This window comes from Balaenoptera musculus, chromosome 3 (assembly GCF_009873245.2).
Source record: "Balaenoptera musculus isolate JJ_BM4_2016_0621 chromosome 3, mBalMus1.pri.v3, whole genome shotgun sequence".
In the NCBI taxonomy this organism is placed as follows: Eukaryota; Metazoa; Chordata; class Mammalia; order Artiodactyla; family Balaenopteridae; genus Balaenoptera; species Balaenoptera musculus.
The window spans coordinates 151,976,056-151,997,880 of record NC_045787.1 but is presented as its reverse complement, the minus strand read 5'-3'; the positions used below and the strand labels follow the sequence as shown (position 1 = coordinate 151,997,880).

Here is a 21,825-nt window from a genome sequence, read left to right as displayed (position 1 = left end):
ATTTTTATGATTTCTTTCCTCCTACTAACTTTGGGTTCCGTTTGTTCTTCTTTCTCTAATTGCTTTAGGTGTAAGGTTAGGTTGTTTGAGATGTTTCTTGTTTCTTGAGGTAGGATTGTATTGTTATTAACTTCCCTCTTAGAACTGTTTTTGCTGCATCCCATAGGTTTTGGATCATTGTGTTTTCGTTGTCATTTGTTTCTAGGTATTTTTTATTTCCTCTTTGATTTCTTCAGTGATCTCTTGGTTATTTAGTAACGTATTGTTTAGCCTCCATGTGTTTGTGTTTTTTATGTTTTTTTCCCTGTAATTTATTTCTAATCTTATAGCATTGTGGTCAGAAAAGATGCTTGATATGATTTCAGTTTTTTTAATTTACCAAGGCTTGATTTGTGACCCAATATGTGATCCATCCTGGAGAATGTTCTGTGTGCACTTGAGAAGAACTGTAATCTGCTGTTTTAGATGGAATGTCTTATAAATATCAATTAAATCTATCTGGTCTATTGTGTCATTTAAAGCTTGTGTTTCCATATTAATTTTCTGTCTGGATGATCTGCCCATTGGTGTAAGTGAGGTGCTAAAGGCCCCCACTATTATTGTCTTACTGTCGATTTCCTCTTTTATAGCTGTTAGCATTTGCCTTATGTATTGAGGTGCTCCTATGTTGGGTGTATATATATTTATAATTATTATATCTTCTTCTTGGATTGATCCCTTGATCATTATGTAGCGTCCTTCCTTGTCTCTTATAACATGCTTCATTTTAAAGTCTATTTTCTCTGATATGAGTATTGCTACTCTAGCTTTCTTTTGATTTCCATTTGCATGGAACATCTTTTTCCATCCCCTCACTTTCAGTCTGTATATGTCCTTAGGTCTGAAGTGGGTCTCTTGTAGACTGCATATATATGGGTCTTGTTTTTGTATCCATTCAGCGAGCCTGTGTCTTTTGGTTGGAGCATTTAATCCATTCACATTTAAGGTAATTATCGATATGTATGCTCCTATTACCATTTTCTTAACCGTTTTGGGTTTGTTTTTGTAGGTCCTTTTTTTATCTTGTGTTTCCCACTTAGAGAAGTTCCTTTAGCATTTGTTGTAAAGCTGTTTTGGTGGTGCTGAATTCTCTTAGCTTTTGCTTGTCTGTAAAGCTTTTGATTTCTCCATCAAATCTGAATGAGATCCTTGACGGATAGAGTAATCTTGGTTGTAGGTTCTTCCCTTTCATCACTTTAAATATGTCATGCCACTCCCTTCTGGCTTGTAGAGTTTCTGCTGAGAAATCAGCTGTTAACCTTATGGGAGTTCCCTTGTATGTTATTTGTCGTTTTTTCCTTGTTGCTTTTAATAATTTTTCTTTGTCTTTAATTTTTGGCAATTTGATTACTATGTGTCTTGGCGTGTTTCTCCTTGGGTTTACCCTGCCTGGGACTCTCTGCACTTCCTGGACTTGGATGGCTATTTCCTTTCCCATGTTTGGGAAGTTTTTGACTATAATCTCTTCAAATATTTTCTCAGGTCCTTTCCCTCTCTCTTCTCCTTCTGGGACTGCTATAATGCGAATGTTGGTGCGTTTAATGTTGTCCCAGAGGTCTCTTAGGCTGTCTTCATTTCTTTTCATTCTTTTTTCTTTATTCTGTTCTGCGGCAGTGAATTCCATCATTCTATCTTTCAGGTCACCGATCCATTCTACTGCCTTAGTTATTCTGCTATTGATTCCTTCTAGGGTATTTTTCATTTCAGTTATTGTATTGTTCATCTCTGTTTGTTTGTTTTTTAATTCTTCAAGGTGTTTGCTCTTTAATTCTTCTAGGTCTTTGTTAAACATTTCTTGCATCTTCTTGATCTTTGCCTCCATTCTTTTTCAGAGGTCCTGGATCATCTTCACTATCATTATTCTGAGTTCTTTTTCTGGAAGGTTACCTATCTCCACTTCACTTATTTGTTTTTCTGGGGTTTTACCTTGTTCCTTCATCTGGTACACAGTCCTCTGCCTTTTCATTTTGTCTATCTGTGAATGTGGTTTATGTTCCACAGGCTGCAGGATTGTAGTTCTTCTTGCTTCTGCTGTCTGCCCTCTGGTGGATGAGGTTATCTAAGAGGCTTGTGCAAGCTTCCTGATGGGAGGGACTGGTGGTGGGTAGAGCTGGTTGTTGCTCTGGTGGGCAGAGCTCAGTAAAACTTTAATCTGCTTGATGGGTGGGGCTGAGTTCTCTCCCTGTTGGTTGTTTGGCCTGAGGCAACCCAGTACTGGAGCCTACAGGCTTGAACTTCTGCTGCCAGTGTCCTTGTCCCTGTGGTGAGCCAAAGCTGCTCACTGCCTCTGCAGGAGACCCTCCAACACTAGCAGGCAGGTCTGGTTCAGTCTGCTATAGGGTCATTGCTTCTTCTCCCTGGGTCTTGATGCGCACACTACTTTGTGTGTGTCCTCCAAGAGTGGAGTCTCTGTTTCCCCCAGTCCGGTCAAAGTGCTGCAATCAAATCCCGCTAGGCTTCAAAGTCTGATTCTCTGGGAATTCCTCCCCCTGTTGCCGCACCACCAGGTTGGAAAGCCTGATGCTGGGCTCAGAACCTTCACTTCCGTGGGTGGACTTCTGTGGTATAATTGTTCTCCAGTTTGTGAGTCACCCACCCAGCAGTTATGGGATTTGATTTTATTGTGATTGCACCCCTCCTACTATCTCATTGCGGCTTCTCCTTTGTCTTTGGATGTGGGGTATCTTTTTTGGTGAGTTCCACTGTCTTCCTGTTGATGACTGTTCAGCAGTTAGTTGTGATCCCAGTGCTCTTGCTAGAGGGAGTGAGCACACATCCTTCTACTCTGCCATCTTCTCAGGAAATTTTTAGAAGACACCCACTTTCAAACATATAATAGTAGTTATGTTTCTGAGAATTAAGAATTGGAAAAATGGATTTGATTCTAGAATCAGAGCTGGGGGATTTACGACCTGGGTTGCACCCTCATGCCTAGATATGCTGAAATCAAACTAGTAGCAGCATCAGTTTAGATATACAATATTTAAATAGTCGAACAAATTAAATCATTTACAGTTCTGTAGAAATACATGTGTGTGTATGTTTATGTGTGTGTATATATATATTTTTTTCTTTTTTAAGGAAAAGGAGTTTTTTAAAAGCAATCATTCTCAATTATTCTTTCTCTTAAAATCATTGTAGGGGAGTGGAGATATGTTTTTTAAACAAATTGTTCTAAAAAAAACAATATGTTTTTAAAACAAATCCCCAAGTTTTTCCTACACTGGCTTATGGAAAGAGAAACTAACAGGTGGTTTTCACACTGTTCATTCTCCTAATAGCCAAATAATTCAGTCATAGAAATATTCAAATAACAATTTCACAACAGGCAAGAACCCATTTAACATAAAGAGAGGTAATATTAATGCCCCTCTTTTAAGGGGGAAAAAAAAACTGCTTCATTTGTAATCCATATATCCTTAGAATCTATTTTTACTATTCCTGAAATGTTTCAGAGTATGTAGTCCTTGCTTAAGAAAGGTTCTAAGGTAAAATTAGCTGGGGAGAAAAAAGGAGTAGAATACTTTATAGACTCCAAAAACAAAAAAAGAACCAAGAAACCAAATGACATTAAATAAAATCAAATTTGTTGAATTTCACCTTCAAATGTTTAGTAAATTTCCTTAGCTGTAAGGAATTCCTATGCTAAAATGGAGACAATTCTTGCTCATTATTTTCATATCTATTAATTTACACCCCAACATTTTCCAAAGAGGATTTGAGGCACCTTTTAACAATACTTTAACTGGCAATCCAAAGGCCAATATAAAATGTGAAAAGATCCACAGTCCTTTCTAAAAAAATGAGTTCCTGCTGGGCAAAAGATATACAAACTTGTCCCCGAAATAATATGCCCTCTTAATGAATCAATGGGTCCAGGCACTGAGCATCAACAGCAGCTAACATCATAGTGTGAGCCAACCGGGACTACTTGCCTCTAGAGGAAGCGTGCACTCCCCTAGGAAGGCACCCTGGATCCGACCAAACCTCGCCTAGATCCAACTACAACTTTTCAAGAAATACACAGAAACACAAGAAATAACATTGGAGAGGTACAATCAGTAAAATCCCAATAATGGAAAAGCTATTGCTTCAACAAATAAACTACAAGGAAAAGAAAAAGAGAAATAAAGGGGGATCTACAGATTAAATTTAAAAGACATATCAACTTATCACAATGTATGGACCTTATCTGGATCCTGATTCCAATGAAGAAACTATTAAAGAAACTATAAAATTTGTGAGACAACTAGAAATTTGAATGCTGACTGGCTATTTGATGATATTAAGGAATTATTGCTTTTCAAAGTTTAAAAGAATCCTTATCTTTTAGAGACATAAACTGAAAAATTCATAGATGAAATGACATCATAGTTAGGATTTGCTTGAAAATAATAGGTGGGGTGAGGTGTATGGATGGGATTAGGGACGAACAAGATTGGCCATGAGTTGGTAACTGTTAAAGCCAGACACTACTCTGTCTACTTCCGTATATGTTTGAAATTCCTCACAATAAACAGTTAAAATAAAGACTGATGTTGAAACTAGTTCATACAATCACAGAAGGCCAAATACAAATTTAATTTTTCCTTAATTCTTAAGGAAAATTATGTAAAAATGTCCCCTTCTTAACCAAGTATAACTACATATTTAGATTAGAAATAGCTGCCCTACTGCCAAATCAATAGTGTTAAGAAAAAAATGTGGTTTTGTTTTACCTTATGCATCATGAAATAAATTGGTTTACTCACTATTAATTGCTTCATCTGGCACTTTTCTCTATCCAGAAAATTAAGTAATTTTATTTTAAATAGACAAATTGAGGTGTATCCTCTAACATTTATTTAGAGAGGCCAAATAAACACATTTTAATCTGTCAACAAATTATTTAAAGTGGTATCCTGAAAATTAAATCCTCAGGAGTGGATTCTCCTCAGGAGACTCAGGAGAATCAAAACTCTTCAGAGAAGACTATGTCAAAATAGTATTATTTTTAACCCTGCAGGATCCTTTTGAAGGGGAAAAAAAAGGGTTAAATGAAGGGAAACATTATCTAAATTGGATGTTGTTCTTCCAGAACAAATGAAGAGCCAAAAGAGAATACTCAGAGCTGAGGGACCCAGGAAAGAATGCTGATCTGGGGGAGACCTGGGTTCAAATTTCACTTTCCAGCTGCTTGTTATGAAACAAGACTGCTGAAACTCTGGGAGCCTCTGTTTCCTCCTCTGCAGAAATGGGCTTCATAGCTGCTATCACAGAGCTCCAGTGACAATTAAATGAGAGTACCTGGACAAATAGGGCCTAGCTCCTCTGGCCTTGGGCTACCTTTCCAGCTCATTGCAACTCTTCCTTCCTATACAACCTGCACTGGCGGTCAACAATCCTGCAACAAAGCTGAATGAGGTCTGTATTTTGCTTGGTTCACAGCATTTAAAACATTTTAAAATTAGCTACTGCCAACATTTCAAAATCAAGAGAGTGTAGATACAAATGTCGAGTTCTGACTTCTTTCTAAAAATTGCTGGGTGAGCTGGGTCTGGTTTTCCAGGGTCCCCACTACTCCAAGCTCTCTTACACCTGGCCCAACAGGCTGATTTTGACCCCACATTGGGCTAAAGTTCTTCCTTCACCCTGCCCTTTCCCACTTCTTGCCTCCCCCACCTGACAAGTTTCTCATCATCATTCAAGGCTCAACTCCAGCACCACCCATCACCTCCTCCAAGTTTTCATGGCACAGCCCCCCCTCTACAGCCAGCTGTCCTAATACTGTCTACATGTCTGCCTTCCCTACTGGGCTCTTGGGCTCTCTGGAGGAAGGGACCCTGTTGCTATTGCCTTTGTGTCCCCAGGGCCAAGCAGAAAGCCTGACCTAGATAATGTAGAATTCAGTAAATGTCTCCTGAATGCGTGGAAGGAAGTTACAGCTAAAACATTATAAAAATGTAAGATTTTATATCACAGCTTGTTCTGACAGTTACCAAATAAAGGGGTCAAGGACGTTAAAATGTTTCACAAAATGAAAGCAAGCTTCCATCTGCATACTAGTTTCACAAGTTAGTCAGAAGTCACTAAACAAACATAAAGGAGAAGCAACAGGCGGGCAGGGTCATTCATTCATTCACTCGACTGATATTACTGAGTACTTACTGTGTGCTTTCTAAGCACTGGGGATAAAGCAGTGGACAAATCAGACAACTACCTGTTTTCATAAAGCTACATCCTAGTGGGAGAGACAGAAAATAAACAGGCAAATCAATAGAATAGTTTCAAACCAGATACTAGGAAGAAAATTAAACAACATAATGAGAAAGAATGACTAAGGGAAGAAAGAGGGTGGTCAAGGAAGGTATTGTGTAAAGTGAGACATCTGACCAGAAGAACCAGAAGGAGCCAGCTGTGCAAAGATCCGGGAGACAACTCCAATCACTGGACACAGCAAGTGCAAAGGTCCTGAGGTAAACAGGGCTAAACGTTCAAGGCAAGTAAGGTGGGTGGGACAGGAGAACGGTGCTCTGGGTTGGGGGAGTGGTGGGGGGTTGGCGGGGTGGGTTGGGCAGGGCCCGCTCTGGCGTTGCTGGGCACTGAGTGTGCAATGACAAGGCACTGGAGCAGCGTGAGTATGGGGGACTCTGGGCGGATGGGGAGGGGGTTCCTGCCACACTCAAACCAGCAAGGAGCAGTATGCCGCCCAATTTTTCACAAATGTGCACTGGGCTCCTGCCCAGGCGCTTTCACACACATTCATATAGACTGACAACAACACTGACCCAAAGGGCAGACATTTCTCCCACTTTGCTGAGGGGAAAACCGAGGAACATCAAGTGTCAGTGCCTTTGCTAAGGTCGCAGGAACCAAATCCCAGGCTTCTGAGCATCCCGGAGCAGGTGTGCTGCTGTGTGCCAAACAATCGGGAGGGGGGGCGCCTACAGACCCTACGGTAGGTCTGCCGGGGCCAGACTAGGGAGCGGGCCCTCAGCTTTGGGGTGCTGACAGCCGGGCGGGCGGGGGTGACTGCGGCAGCCCGGGGGACGAGGGGCTGCGGCCGGGGTCACCAGCACCCCGCAGACCCCGGTCGGCCCCACAGAACCCAGTCCGCCAGCCCCGCAACCCCCCCTTCTCCGCGGATCCTGGCCGCGCGGCCCTCCCGCCGTCCCTCCCCAGCGAGGCTCGGCCCGAGAGTCCCCGCTGGGCCTAACCCGCCCGCCGGGCTCACCTCGCCTCCCCGCCGCCGCGCCAAGAGGAGAGGGCAGGCGGGCGGACTGGCGGCGCTGCGCGCTGGCGGCTCGCGGCTCCGCTGCCCGGGGCTCGGCCAGCCGCCCCGCCCCGCTCTGCGCCGCTCCGCCCCGCCGCCGTCGCCGCTGCCGCCGCCGCCGCCGCCGCCGCCGCCGCAGTGGGTGTGAGGGGCGCCGGAGCGCTTAGAACCCTTCCGGTCTGGCTCCGTTCTCCTCCGCCGCCGCCGCCGCAGCGGCGCCCGGCCTGACCGACCCGCGCGCCGACCAATCAGCGCGCGGTAAGCCGGGATGGTACAGCCAATCGCGCGTGGGGTGGTGGGGGCGAACTACTGCCGGGCGGCTCGGGCGGGGCGGCGGGCGGAGCCAGGGCCTTCAGAGCCGGGGGAGCGGCGCTCGACGGCAGCGCGGCACATCGGAACCGCGCCTTATTGACGCAGGCACGGTTCGGCGCGCTAGTTGAGCTCGTTGCCCCCACAGGGGCCCACGGCGCGGCGGCCGAACACGGAGCCGGGAGACGGTGGAGAGGGCGGGCTGGCGGGACCGAAAGCCGGGCCACTGGGCTGCAGGTGCAGACTGGCAGCGGCGAGTCGTCCTGGAGGGAGACGGAGCCGGCCCATTTGGGGGAGAGCCCGGGGTGAGGGCGAGGGCCAGGGCGAGGGGAAGCTGGGGCTTTGGCGTCCAGGACCGGGAGGCGGAGGCGGCGAGGGAGTGGGGACGAGAGGAGAGGACCTTGGATTCCTCTGCTCACTGTGAACGAGTTTGTAGGGGTGCTCCCAGAAGTCGGGGACGGAGATGCGAGGAGATGGCCATGTTTAGACAAGTATCCTCGGCAGGTCAGCGACAGGGCAGGAGAGGACAGGATGGTGCGCCTGGGGCAGAGTTCAAGCTTATGTCTCAGAGGAGAATGGCAGAGTTGTAAATGGAGGGAAGGGAGTGCAGTGCTGAGGACCCCTAGGACCTGGGGTTTGTTTACACTGACCTTTTTTTCCCCCCTTATCCTGATCACTTCATTTATTTATTTATTATTATTATTTTTTTTAATTAATTAATTTGTTTATTTATTTTTGGCTGTGTTGGGTCTTCGTTTCTGTGTGAGGGCTTTCTGTAGTTGCGGCGAACGGGGGCCACTCTTCATCGCGGCATTTATTTATTTTTTAAACATCTTTATTAGAGTATAATTGCTTTACAATGTTGTGTTAGTTTCTGCTGTATAACAAAGTGAATGGAAACTTAAAGAAAATGGTTCTGATGAACCTAGGGACAGGACAGGGTTAAACACGCAGACGTAGAGAATGGACTTGAGGACACGGGGAGGGGGAAGGGTAAGCTAGGACGAAGAGAGAGAGTAGCATTGACATATAGACGCTGACCTTCTTTTCAGGCATCTCCCACAGCCCTCTAGCCTCTGGATCTAGTTCCACCATGTCTGGAGTCGTGTGAAATTATGGGAGAGGTGTTGTCGGATCTGTGTTTGGATGAGCAAGGCTGGAAGTGAGGCAAGGAGGCTGGACACAGTGGGGCAAAGCTCAGAGGTCCGTGGATGGGGTGAGGGGAATTGGACTTTGCGGATGGGGAGACTGGTGGACTGTGAAGGAGGAACAGCCCTCACAGGGTGGCCAGGACCACAGGGTGGCCAGGGCAGGGGCCAAACTTGGGGGAAGGAGCAGGACTCTGCAGCAGGGGGGGAGGGGCATGGAGCAGGGTGGCAGAACTGGGGGAAGGTGGCAAGCCTGTGACCCACGGCCAGGCTGGGGGCACCAGGACCTCAGAAGAGAGGTAGGGTAGAGGAAGGGATCCAGGTACGGTGTCCCCCTTAGGCCACCCCCACCTTGGCTACCAGAACAAGTTTTCTAAAACTGAGTATGGCCCATCCCTGCTTGAAATTGTAACTCCTGAGTGTTGCCTGATTGAGGAGGGCCCACCTGATAGGCTCCTGCCCACACTCAACCTTACTGCCACCTGCCCCAGGTGCACAACAGAAAACAGGGAGCAAAAATTGCCACCGTCAAGGATTATGGGAAACTGTCGGAGCTGTGGTTTTACAATGGAGCACTCATGGGTGCTTCTCCTCGGATTAGGAAGGAACAGCCATTCTCACACACACTCCAGCCCTGACTTGGCAGCACTCACCCCATGGAAAGTGAGTACCAAAAATCATTGTACACACGTACACACCTATATGCATTTCCGGCTGAGTTTTCTGGAAGGATTCTGCTTTTTTCTGGCTTATGAAGTACAACGAACATTTAAGAACACAGAGCTGAGGCGACAGGTTGGGGGCCAGGGAGCTGGTCTGTGCTTGGAAGAGTGCACAGGATTTCGGTTGAGGCCAGCAAGTGAGAAGATCCTGCCACAAGTGTGGTGAGAACTGCAGGGGTGGGGGAAGGGGGAACACATGAGCACTGACAGCTGATCTAGCCTGCCAGGTGGAGAGGAGCAGTTGAGGAAGGCCTCCTGGACAGGAGGAAGCCCCAGCTGAGGCCGGAAAACCAGCAGGAATGTTCTGGGCCAGTGCTTTAGGCAGAAAGCACACTCAGACCCAGAGGTTCAGAAGTGAGCACATGCATGCTATGTTCAGGGAACCATGTATCACCTAGTCTTGCTGGAGATGGAGAAGGGGGACTGGAGAGTTTTGAGGGCTTTGAGGTGCGTGGACTGGCACAGCTGACCGGAGGCCCATAGGCTGGCTTCAGCTAACTGATATGCCTTGTTTAACCCTGAGAGTTGTTTGTTTCTTTGTGTTGTAAGATTTTTAGCTGCCAACATTTAAAAACTGGGAGCTTTCACCTTGGAAACAATTGTTGGTTTCTCTTGAATAGTTAAAGCTCTGGCAACGTGGGGCCCACATTCGCATAGTAGTCAGCTGGAACTGAGTGGCAGCTGCCCCTTTAGGTGAGACCCCTAGTTCACCACAGTCTCCACAACTCCCTATTACCCACATCTGCCTGCAACTTCACTCATCCCTTACCTGCTAGGCCTTGGGGCATCGCAGGGTGGAGACCTGGCTGTGGAGGTAAAGGGCAGCTGTTGTGGAGTATTAAGAAAGGAAGTGAGCAGTGTGATTAGATGTTTATTTTGGAAAGATCACTAGGGCACATGAAGTTTCAGGGATGAGGGGCTTAAGACCACAAGACCAATTAGGGAGCTATTGCAAAGGTCCTTGTAAGAGAAGATGAGGTCTGGTCTGGGGCCAAGGCAGCAGGTGTCAAAAGGAAGGCTCTGATTTTAAAACTGTTTCAAGACTTTAGGGAAATTCAAATTAAATTACAACCCACTATCACTACACACCCCACTAGGATGGCTGTATGAAAAAAGACAGTAGCAAGTGTTGATGGTGATGTGGAACAAATGGAACTCCCATACACTGCTGGTGGAAAAGCAAAATGGTTTATCCACTTTGGAAACAGTTTGATAGTTTCAGATAACATTAAACACATACCTGTCATACCACCCAGCAATCCCATTCCTCGATATATACCCTAGAGAAATAAAAACATGTTCACACAAAGAGCTTACATGAATGTTCATAGCAGCTTTACTCAAAACAGTTAAAAACTAGAAACAACCCATGTGTCCATAATTCAGTGAATAGAAAGACAAACTGTGGTACATCCATGCAGTAGGATATTACCTGACACAGAAAGGACTGGCCTGGTGGCAAGTGCACAGCACAGCATGGATAAGTACTAAAAACATGGTAAGTGAAAGAAGCCAAACATAAAACTATACATGATTCCATTTATATGACCTTCTGGAAAAAGCAGAGTCACACCGGTGGTTGTCAAATGTCAAGTGTGGGGAGGGGAATGACTCCCAGGGGCCACGAGTGAATTTTTTGGGGTGATGAGCATACTCTGTTATATTTTAATTATGGTGGTCCTCATATGACTATATATGTGTCAAAACTCAGAATTGTGCACCTAAGAAAGGATGACTTTTAATGTGTGTAAATTATACAAAACAAACTTGATGTAAAGGAAAAAAAAAACTGTTCAAGAGATGGAATTGTCAGGTCTTACAGGTAGGATGTAGGGGTGAGAGGGGAGGAGTAGTCAGAGAGAAAAACCTGGCTTGATTCTTGGCTGGGGACTTCTGCCCTTGGCCTGCTCATGCTTCTGCCAAGGCTCATTAGAGCGTTTCTGGCTGCCCTTCCCTGCCCTTGATGCTGCTGCTGGCAGACACTGCCCACCTCCCCACCCCATGTGGGCCTCTTCACCTGGGTTCCAGTCAGGCTCTCCACTTAGTTGTGCTCCTCTGGGCAAGGGATTAGGCTCAGAGAGCCTCAGTTCCATGGGGAGTGGGCATCGGTGGTGACCCCAACCTGATGGGGGTGCTGCGAGGACTCAAGGAGCAAAGTACCAAACGCGGGGTGCCAACCTTACACACGGGGTATGTGAGTGTTCTCATGCTGGCCGCTTTCGGCCCCCTCCCTCGACTTTGCCTGCTCTCCCCCCAGTCCATTAACCCCTCCTCTCTCTTCTCCCCAGCCCTTACCAGGGCCAGAGATGTGCCAAAGGATTCAAGTTAGGACTGTTTTAGTTGTGTGTTATAGAAAGCCACACTGCACTTAAACCAATGGGGACAATTTGGGGGAGTTTCCTGCATTGTTGCACCTGAGGGAGAGCAGGGGTAGAGCTGGCTTCAGTACTGCAGGCTTGAGAGCCAGGCTGAGGCCTTGAAAGCCAGAGGCAGGCTCTCTACCCATCCCATTCCTCTGTGTCAGCTTCCTTCTCCCCATGTCACCTTCTGCTCTTCCACCACCTAAGGGGGGTGACCCTCTGTCTCAAGTCAAGTTTGAAAACCCCCATAGGAGGACTCTGATGGCTCCCCCTTGCACGGCTCCCACCCTTTGCTGGTCAGTCAGGCTCATGTGAGGACGTGGCAGGCGAAAGGGCAGAAAACAGTTGGGAAAGACAGAAGTTTGGGTTTTATTCTCTGGTAATAAGAAACAGGGTGTCTTATATACACTACCAAATGTAAAATAGATAGCTAGTGGGAAGCAGCCACATAGCACAGGGAGATCAGCTCGGTGCTTTGTGACCACCTAGAGGGGTGGGATAGGGCGGGTGGGAGGGAGACACAAGAGGGAGGGGATATGGGGATATATGTATACATATAGCTGATTCACTTTGTTATACAGCAGCAACTAACACAACAATGTAAAGCAATTATACTCCAATAAAGATGTTAAAAAAAAAAAAAGCATGTCTGAGCTGGGGGCACAGCTGAAGGCATGGGAGCTGTACGAAAATGGGGTTGACCCATGACTGTATGACTGAACGCTGAATGCGGTGACCCTCAGCCCTCCCCTTCCAGGTATCTCCCAGAGCATCAGCCATTGGACCCTTGCTCAAAGGCAAGGGACTGGAAAGCTCTTCCCTGGAAGTCTGACCAGCCCTGAAGCCTAAAGTAAAGGCTTGACCTCCATCCCCCCACAAGCCCCCTTCCAGATTGACCGGCAGTGAATCTTGGCATCAAAATAAGCCCCACTGTGTGCTCAGGACTTTCCACCTACCTTGAATCTGACTGGACAGCCCAAGGTCACATGGCAAAGAAAATTAAGACAATCAAACAGAAAACTGCATCTTGAAAGAAACAGAGACTATGTAGAGAAGAAAATTCCAAAGGAAAAAAAAAAATCATTGCAGGCTTCAAAGAGTATGAAAAAATATTGCATCCTTGTAACAAGAGCCACCATTAAAAAAATTCAGCACACAAGTTATGTCTTGCTCTCTCAGCTGAGATGGCCTAGAAGCAATGACATCCCAGGAGTGAAAACACAGCCAGAGCCCAGGTCTTGTTTTCTAATGCCATTCTCAAATAAAGGAAACCAGGGGTCCTTGGAGCAATTGCTGATTCTAGGGCAGGGGAAGGGAATATACAAGATGAGCCTAGAGCAAGTTGTAGTGCAAGAAAGGAAGTGCTTACAAAGTACACACACAAACGAGGGGGCATGTCACAAGAGCCAACTGAAAGAGCTCCCAATAGCCATAGCTGGAACAATTCGAACAACAAAATAAGTAACATAGCACTGGGTTATGACTCAAAGTGTAAAATAAATATCCATGAGTTTCACAGTAACAGAAATAAATGATTTAACAAAAAAATGGAGAACAGACAAATCTGTACTGAGTTCCAAATAATTTATGTAGATACTTCCCTCACGGAGGTGAAGCATAACTCCCTACTCTTTACGTGTGGGATAGGCATGATGGCTTCCTTCCAAAAAATTCAGTATGGAAAGGGGGGAAAAATAGAGTACCCGACAAACACTACCTCAGTCAGGGGTCACCTGACATAACAGTGATAAGACATGTTGATAGTATGTACCCTTGATATGAAGTGATGAGAATGGCATTTTACTTCTGGGGTCTTCCTCCCCAAAACACAGAGCGCCAGTCTAACCACAAGAATAGCACCAGGCAAATCCAAATGTAGGACATTTTTTTTTCATTAATTTATTTATTTTGGCTGTGTTGGGTCTTCATTTCTGTGCGAGGGCTTTCTCTAGTTGCGGCAAGCGGGGGCCACTCTTCATCGTGGTGCGCAGGCCTTTCACCGTCGTGTCCTCTCTTGTTGCGGGGCACAGGCTCCCAGACGCGCAGGCTCAGTAGTTGTGGCTCACGGACCTAGTTGCTCTGTGGCATGTGGGATCTTCCCAGACCAGGGCTCGAACCCGTGTCCCCTGCATTGGCAGGCAGATTCTCAACCACTGCGCCACCAGGGAAGCCCCAGGACATTCTATCAATACAAAATACCCAGCAACAGTCCTCAAAACTGTCAAGGTAATCGAAAACAAGGAAAGTCTGAGAAACTGGCACAGCCAAAAGGAGCCCAAGGAGACATGTGATGTCCTTGAATAGGAAAAGGGAATTAGATACAAATTAAGGAGATATGAATAAATTATGGGCTTTAGTTAATTAAAAATACTATATGTATTAAAATATATATATATTCAGAGCCAAAAAAAGAGCTCTTGGAAATTAAATCATTTGGCAGAAATGAAAAATCTTGGTAGTAGACAGGTTGGGAGAGAAAATTGAAGAAATCTCCCAATTAGTAGAGAAAAAAGATAAGATGAACAATAGAAAGGATAAGAAATTACAGGCCATTCCAGCAGCTTCACCTCTGCAGTCAAATGCTCTACCCTTGAGCTATACCCCCCAGCAGCTTCACCTCCAAATAACGGAGAGGCTAGAGAAGCAAAAAGAAATCCATAAAACAGTAACTCAAGAAAACATCCCAGACTTGAAGTTCATGAGTAACCAGACTGAAATCAACACTAAATGAAAAGAGATCCCAGGCACCTTGTTGTGATATTTCAGAACACAGGGAACAAAAAGAAGGAAATAAAGAGGTCACTGACAAAGGCACACCAGAGTGACTTTGGACTCAACTGCAATACTGGGAACAAGGTAAGGGAGCATTACCTTTATGATTCTGAAAGAAACATTTTTATCTGACCTAGAATTCTATAATTAGCTAAACCCTCAATCAAGTGTGAGTCATAAAGTCATTTCCAGACATGCAAGGTCTCAAAACATTTATCTCCCAGCATCTTTACTCAAGAAGTATGTGCTCCACCAAAACAATAAAGGAAACTCAGAAGAAGGAAGACACAGAGACAGGAAGCAAGAGACATGAGAGATGAGGAGATGAGGAGAGAATCCCCTGGAGGATGGTGAAAGGTGATCCCAAGGTGACAGCTCTGCAGCAGCTGTGGAGGGCAATTGAGCCACACTGCAGCAGTGTGACCCGGCACATAGACTGTCATCACCAAGACCCCCCTTCCATCAGGCCATCTTCTTAACCCGAGGACAGAAAGCCCAGGAGAACTTGGCCCAGATTCTCATCAGTACTTGGCTTGTCTTGACCATGTGCTGATGAGGGTCTCTCCCCTCAGGCTCTGCTGAGGACACGCATGTCACTCACAGAAGTTTCCAGCTTTTCCCTGAGAGCAGGAGGTAGACCACGGTGGGCTCAGATATAGAAAGGACAGAGCAGCCCACTCTCACTGACCGGACTTCTGCTGCATGCCCAGCTCCTGGTCTACACTTCAGTCTTGCCAGGCACCCGACTGTGGAGAGCCCAGTGTTTCCCAAGACTCACTCGTGACCTTGCTCATGAGTCCCCCAGAAAGGGCCTTGTCACCTCCCAGAGAAGCGGAAGTCAGACCATGACCCAAGACTGCTCCACTCACCTCCTCCTGGAGCCTCTGCCCAGCGGGGACAGTGCTGCCCGCTCCTGGCATGGCTGGTGTGTGCTTGCCCTCCGATTTCAAGACTAGGCAGTATTATTGTTTGAGTATTATTGTATGGGGTAGATACACAGGTAGAACTATAAAGAAAAGCAAGGGAACAATGAGCACAGCAGTCAGGATGGTCATCACCTCTCAGGTGTTAAGGATGAAATACATTTTTCTGGTTCTTGTTCAGATAAAAATGTTCTGGCTAGTTTGTAGTCTCCTAACCTCAGAAGTTGTATTGGTCATTGTTTGGTCAGGAAGACAGAAACCAGAGCAGGCATTTCCAACAAGACTTACACCCTTGTTAATTTGTGAGAAGGGCAGGAGGAAGGTCAGAGAATGCCATCGCAGCCCCTTGGGCTCCTGCCAACTCTTCAGAATTAGGATTTTGGAGGAGCCACAGGAAAGCTCTGCTGGTGGCCACCACAGCCTGGAGCACTGAGTGATGGGTGAGTTTTAGGGAGCCCCACCATAGAGGGTATTTTGGTGCCAAGGGCCACAACAGGACCTCCTGTCTGCCTCTGCCAGCACAGAAATAAGTTATATGAATAAGTGATATGAATTTCTCATTGAATACTATAACCTCTAAACTGTCTTTCAAATCTCCCAGGAGTGCCTCTCACTGGTGGAATTTAACCTGGAAATGTAGTTCCCAGGTTTCCAACCCCTGTGATACAGAGGAGAGCATAGAAGAGGATGGAAAAGTCACTGAATAGCCCACAGGTAATCCAGAACAAAGATCTGATGGGATTCTAGAGCTACACATACCAATTAGTTGCCATGAAGACACCATTCGAGCTGTCTGGGATAGCACTTTCATAGGGAGCCAAACTCCAACTCCACAAGAATTCTGTCTCTGGCTTTCTATCTTCCTGCCTGATTCTATTAATAAAATTGGTGACTTTATAGGCTTACTGGGGGAAAAAAGTACAAATTTGAGTTTCACCTCTGTATGCTGCATTTAGGCTCTGGGCAACCCCCTCCAAGAGCTGTTCAGTGGATTCTCATTCCAGAGTCCCAAATCTCCTGCATTTTGTTCCAATCTGTAAAATAGTCCTCATTTTCATCCTAGAAGCACACAGGTCACGGGTGCGGCTACCAACAAACAGGGCTGCCCCCACGAGACATTGCTGAGTTTGTTTTGAGGAGCCCTCAAAAGCATGCGAAAAGAATGAGATTAACAAAAATCCACACGCACAAGACAAAAAAATTGTACTGTATTTATTGTCTTAAAATTGCATAGTACTTTGATTGTGCATGCTTTTAAATAGAGGGCAAGGTAGCCCTCTTGAAACTACTCTCTTGCATGGGATTTTTCAGGCTGTTTTACTATGGGCAGGAGCAGGGACCAAAATGCTGCCTGATCTTAAAAAGAACCATGATCAGAGAGAAGTTGTCGGAGAAATTTAGATGAGAAGACACTGTTGAAGGGAGTTGAGATTTGACAGGACTTATAGGAGGCATAGGAAGATGGTGGGAGGGGGCTTCCCTGAAGTCAGGGGACAGGACTCAGGAGCAGCCAAGAGAGGATGGGAAAGGAGAAAGGAGTCCAGAGGGGCAATGCCTGGCGCTCAAATCTGAGATGAATGTCCCCTGCCAGGAGACTGGGTGCACTGGGTAGCCTGAGGGCACGGTCTGGGCGTTACCTCGGCTACAGAAAGCCACATACTAGAAAAATAACTTAAAAGCTATACAATTGTCATTATAAATATTTTGTCTTTAAAACTAACTAGTGTTGGTTAAAAAAGGTTCACAGTTACTCTGAAGAGAGCTGTATCTCTATTGCACGGTATTGGAAAAGTCCACTCAGATCCCATGTGTAAACAATGATTCCCTTCTCCTCTGGCAACTTCAGGACACAGAGAAACACTATCTGCTGTAAGCAAAGCACTTGGGTACAAGGCACGTCAAAGCTGTCAAGCTCTACTGGAATCTACTCAGAACACGCAGAATGCCAGCTTTTCTTCCCACTTGGTGTCACTGGGACAGGTCTTGAATCAGATTAAAGGCGGTGATGGTCTCCTCACACTCTTGTTCTCATTCCACGGTTACAGACTTGGCCAGATTTCTGGGGAAGTCAACCTAAAATGACAGAAAGTAGCTGCTCAGGACCCCACAGGTCTCAGCAACACACTGTGTTTATAAAGCCTACTCTCAGAGTACTTGACGACAAGGAGACAGGTGTTCCTGGGCACCTCCAACCATGAGCTCCTTGAGACCTGCATCTTGGAAGCGGTTCCTTATTCCAGAAACTTTACTGAACTGTACAATGTTTAGTTTATGCAATAAATATTTATGGTGCACCTATGTGTCATGCAGTGTTAACACTATTAAAAGGATACGATTCATGCTATTAAAAATAGCTAGCTCAATTTGTACCGTTAAAAATTCACTTTTCTTGGAAGTAGATGCACTAAATTATTGGTTAAGGGTATGGACTGGGAAGGAAATGTGACTGAGGATGGTTGATAAAGTGGCCTTCAACTTTATCTACAGGGTCTTATTTCATTTACAATAACATTAAAAAAGAGAAGAAACAAAAATGACAAAATGTTGGCAAATGTCAATGCTGGATGATATATATACCATCGGATGTTTGTTATATTGTTTTTGGTATTGATATGTATTTTTTAAAGCTTCTCAAAATTGTAATAAAACTATTTCTTTGCACACACACTTTCTGGTGAGATCATAAATTGGTTCTTTTCTGGAACAGAAATCGACAATATAGGAGTTCCAAAATGTTGAATGATTTGCTAGACTAAGAATAAATCTTCTAATGTGGGAGGAAGATGTATGTACAAAGATAATTCACTGCAATTGTTATTTATGCAGATATTCCAAAAAATTAGAAACAGTTTAAATAATAGAAGACTGGTTAAGTAATTGTTAAAATTTATGTTGTAAGACTGCAGTGGAATATTGTGCAATGATCAAATGTTGCTTACAAGTTCAAGATGTGAGAAAATATTTGTAATATATTAAAAAGAAAGTTATAAAATTTCATCCTTGATATTATCTCAAAAAACTCTTTAAAAATTCACAGGCACAAGGAAAAGACTGGAATAAAATATTAAATTTGCTAATTAACATTGCCTCTGGGTGAGAAGCTTATGGTTTAATATGGCCTTCATACATCTTGCAGTTCCCATCTTGTTTTCAGGTGGTATAAGTTACTTTAAAAGAGTTATTTTAAATGAAAATATTTCTCTTATGAATTTTTATGCCAAATAAGTATTTAAGAACCAAATGGAACTCTGGGGTTATGTCTCTCCCCTTTGCTGGTGATGTGCAATTTTTAGACGTACGTCATATCCTCGGAGTACAGCCAGGTGGAAGGAGAGGAGCTGTAGTGGAATCACACTCAGGATGCCCTGGAGGCAGTCCACGGTGTGGGGCAGCTCGATTGTTTTATATGCAAACTTGGAACTTTCAGTGTCGTCCTTGGAGCACAGTATGATCGGGCGACCCTAAGACAGAGAAATGTGATCACAAGACGCAGATCATCTCTGAAAGAAGCAATCCCTCACACACAGCAGAGTTTCTGAGATAAACATATTGCAATCATAACAGTGATCTTTTGTTTTTTGCTGGAGTTATGGGTGAGGCGATGTATCCGATTTGTGTAAAGGACAAAGAGTTTGGAGGCTTTTTGGCGAGGTTCGTATGCTTCCCTGGTAGGGGGTCACCTCCTGCTGCGTTCATGCAGCACCCATTTGTTGAGTGGCTCCCATGTGCCTTGCAAAGAGCAGGAGATCTTACCCCTTACTCCAGGGGCTCATGGTCAAGTGGTAGGAAAACAAAAATGTAAATAAGCAAACCGATAAATAACAATGAATTTCAGATAAAAGCCACCAGGGCGGTAAAACCCTGATTTTAACATGATTGGGAGACAGTGGTGAGGTCCGAGGAGCTCTCTAAAAAGGAGACATTTGTATTGAGATCTGAATGATGAGAGGCCAACTCCCCGAAGAAGTGTGGGAAGAATGTTCGGGGCAGAGAGAGCAGCCTGTGTTCTACAAGTTCTAGCGAATTATTGAAACTGAGGGGGTGGTGGGAACTCCTGAATTTGGATCCAGTTGGTCAGAAGTGTGGGTGGCCTAGGAAGCCCAAAGATTGCAGCTAGTGGCTGAAGTGAGGGCGGTCTTGTGGAGGACAGTGACCTTCACCTGTGAAATCTGACTAACTCTGGGTGGCCAATATCAGAACTACCCCCAGGGCTCTCCACCAGACCTCCTCTGGTCTCCACGCCTGGGATCCAGGACCCCTCTGTGCAATCTGGATCACTGGGCCTCACCTAAGTGCTTCTGTGGGCATGGCCGCAGGCTGGCCAGTCCCTTTCTGAATGTGCACCACGCATGAGGGGCCCCAGGAGAGAGTGTGTGCTCATGCCTACTCCCCAGCAGGAACACCCATAGCTGGTGCTGGCAGACGGTGGGTGAGGTGGGCATGTGTGGAAGAGAACAGGAGAAAAGTGGCCCAGCCTGGCAGAGAGCCCTCACCTGGCGGGCCGTGACCTGCTGCAGGGCATTCTGGCATTTGGCAAAGCAAGGATCCTTCATGATGACCATGATGACGGGCATCTGCTTGTCAATCAGCGCCAGGGGCCCGTGCTTCAGCTCCCCAGCTAGGATGCCTTCTGAGTGCATGTAGGTTATCTCTTTAATTTTCTGGGGAAACACGAGGTGGGATCAGTGTCACACTGGGAAGACAGGGAGCAGATCAGCCAGAGGGGAGAAAGGGGAGCCGGGAAGGAACGATTCCAGGAAGCAGGGAGCTGAGGGCCACGAGGCAGATGGACACACGGAGCGGTCAACAGCACTGAGGGCAGTTGAAAAGGCCAGGGCCAGGGGAGACGGCTGGCTGCTGTCCAGAGCATGCACAAAGCCCAGCACACAGCCTGTGAACCCAGACCAGCTCTGGGACATAGCCACCCCCCTTGGATGGACAAGTCAGTGTCAATCTAGCTTTCCCCCTTCCCCTCTGTAGCCAGCCCCATGGCCTCCCTAACAGTTATAATTTGTAATGATGGCATTTTATTCTACACCTTCATTCAATTATCTGATTAGTCACTCCCCCAATTCTAGATCATTAATAACTTCCAAAGGGTTGCTCCAACTTAACTGTCAAGCAAAATCACACACACACTGGGGTGTTAATGGAGTTTTCCCCCTATGTTTAGAGAGACACATTTTTTTCAGATACCATTAAACCCACGTCATTGAACTGGTGAGCGTGTTGAAGAAAACATTTCTCAGCTCCCTAGAACTATTTATTTGGGTCAGGGAAACATTGTCAGGCAGGAGTGCGGCTCCATCCTGGATGCCGCAGACAGCTGGAGTGCTGGTACCCGAGTCACCACAGAGGGGCCACTGACTTGTGCCAGCAGCAGCGTAAAAGCTTCTTTCTTTCCCCCAAGACTAACTTGGAGACACAGCTGAATACTCATCTTTCACCAGCACACTCAGGAGCTGCAGCTGAGCACCCCACACCAGATGGCAGAGGCACGGGGCTGGGGCGCCGAAAGTGTGCCCCACCGAGGCATTGCCTCTATTACCCCTGAGAAGCAGTGTGCCTGGCCCCTCACTCCTTTGACATGGGTCAGAATATCCACTGGAGGGATGTGGGAGTTGAAGCTCACTGCAGTCAGGCAATTCATGGCTTGTACCCCAAACCCACTCCCCACTTCCTGTAATACTCTGAATGTTTCCCACAACTGGCATCGTTCTTCCAAATGGGGGTGGTGGTGGGGAGCAGCCACTTGCTCCCACAGGGAGAGGAGGGCAGCCAAGCTGAGTTATAGATGATGCCCATGTGTGGGTACCAAATGCTGCCTCACCTGTGACACTGTCTCCCATTTACCTTGCTTGTTGATCCATAAACAGCAGGTGGATAGTGAGTAAAGGGCAAGCACTAGGCTCGGGTCCCTGGACCTCACTTCCCGCCCTCTCAGTAGCCCTGTGGTCCTGGCATCTTACCCCTACTCCATCGGCTTTCTCTCGAGCCGGTGTGGATCTTTATAGCTGCATTGGGCAAAACAGCCAATCACTGATACAAAAAATGCAGGAATTTCAATGCTCATTCCTGAAGGATCCCAGCTCCCCTTGGAAGTTTGAGGAGTAACAGGGACACTCTACAGAGACCTGACCCTGCAATTCTGGTCTGCCCAAATCCTCCCATGCAGACTGCTTGTGGCAATGGAAAAAAGCAAAGTCCAAATGGACCTGATTTCAGATCTTAGGCTGATCACTTCCACTATGTAATCTTGAGCAAGATGAATTTTTTGGAGGCTCAGTTTCCTCCTGGGTA

At 46.1% G+C, this 21,825-nt stretch overlaps 2 protein-coding genes across 3 annotated transcripts in view; both read right to left on the bottom strand.

Annotated features, from left to right (window-relative positions):
* Positions 1 to 7,492, bottom strand: part of MAPK9 (mitogen-activated protein kinase 9) — a 59,254-nt gene extending 51,762 nt beyond the window's left edge. The window contains 1 exon segment of the mRNA XM_036848584.1: positions 7,253 to 7,492. The gene's annotated coding sequence lies outside the window, so the exon portion shown is untranslated.
* A 9,230-nt stretch (positions 7,493 to 16,722) lies between these two features.
* The window catches only part of GFPT2 (glutamine-fructose-6-phosphate transaminase 2), a 47,584-nt gene continuing 42,481 nt past the window's right edge, over positions 16,723 to 21,825 (bottom strand). For both annotated transcript variants that reach the window (XM_036848581.1, XM_036848583.1), the window contains 3 exons: positions 20,019 to 20,186; positions 18,825 to 18,986; positions 16,723 to 17,598 (listed from right to left, as the gene is read on the bottom strand). In XM_036848581.1, coding sequence (XP_036704476.1) covers positions 17,554 to 17,598; positions 18,825 to 18,986; positions 20,019 to 20,186 — 375 coding nt within the window. In that variant the 3' untranslated portion in view covers positions 16,723 to 17,553. The remainder of the gene's footprint in view (positions 17,599 to 18,824; positions 18,987 to 20,018; positions 20,187 to 21,825) is intronic.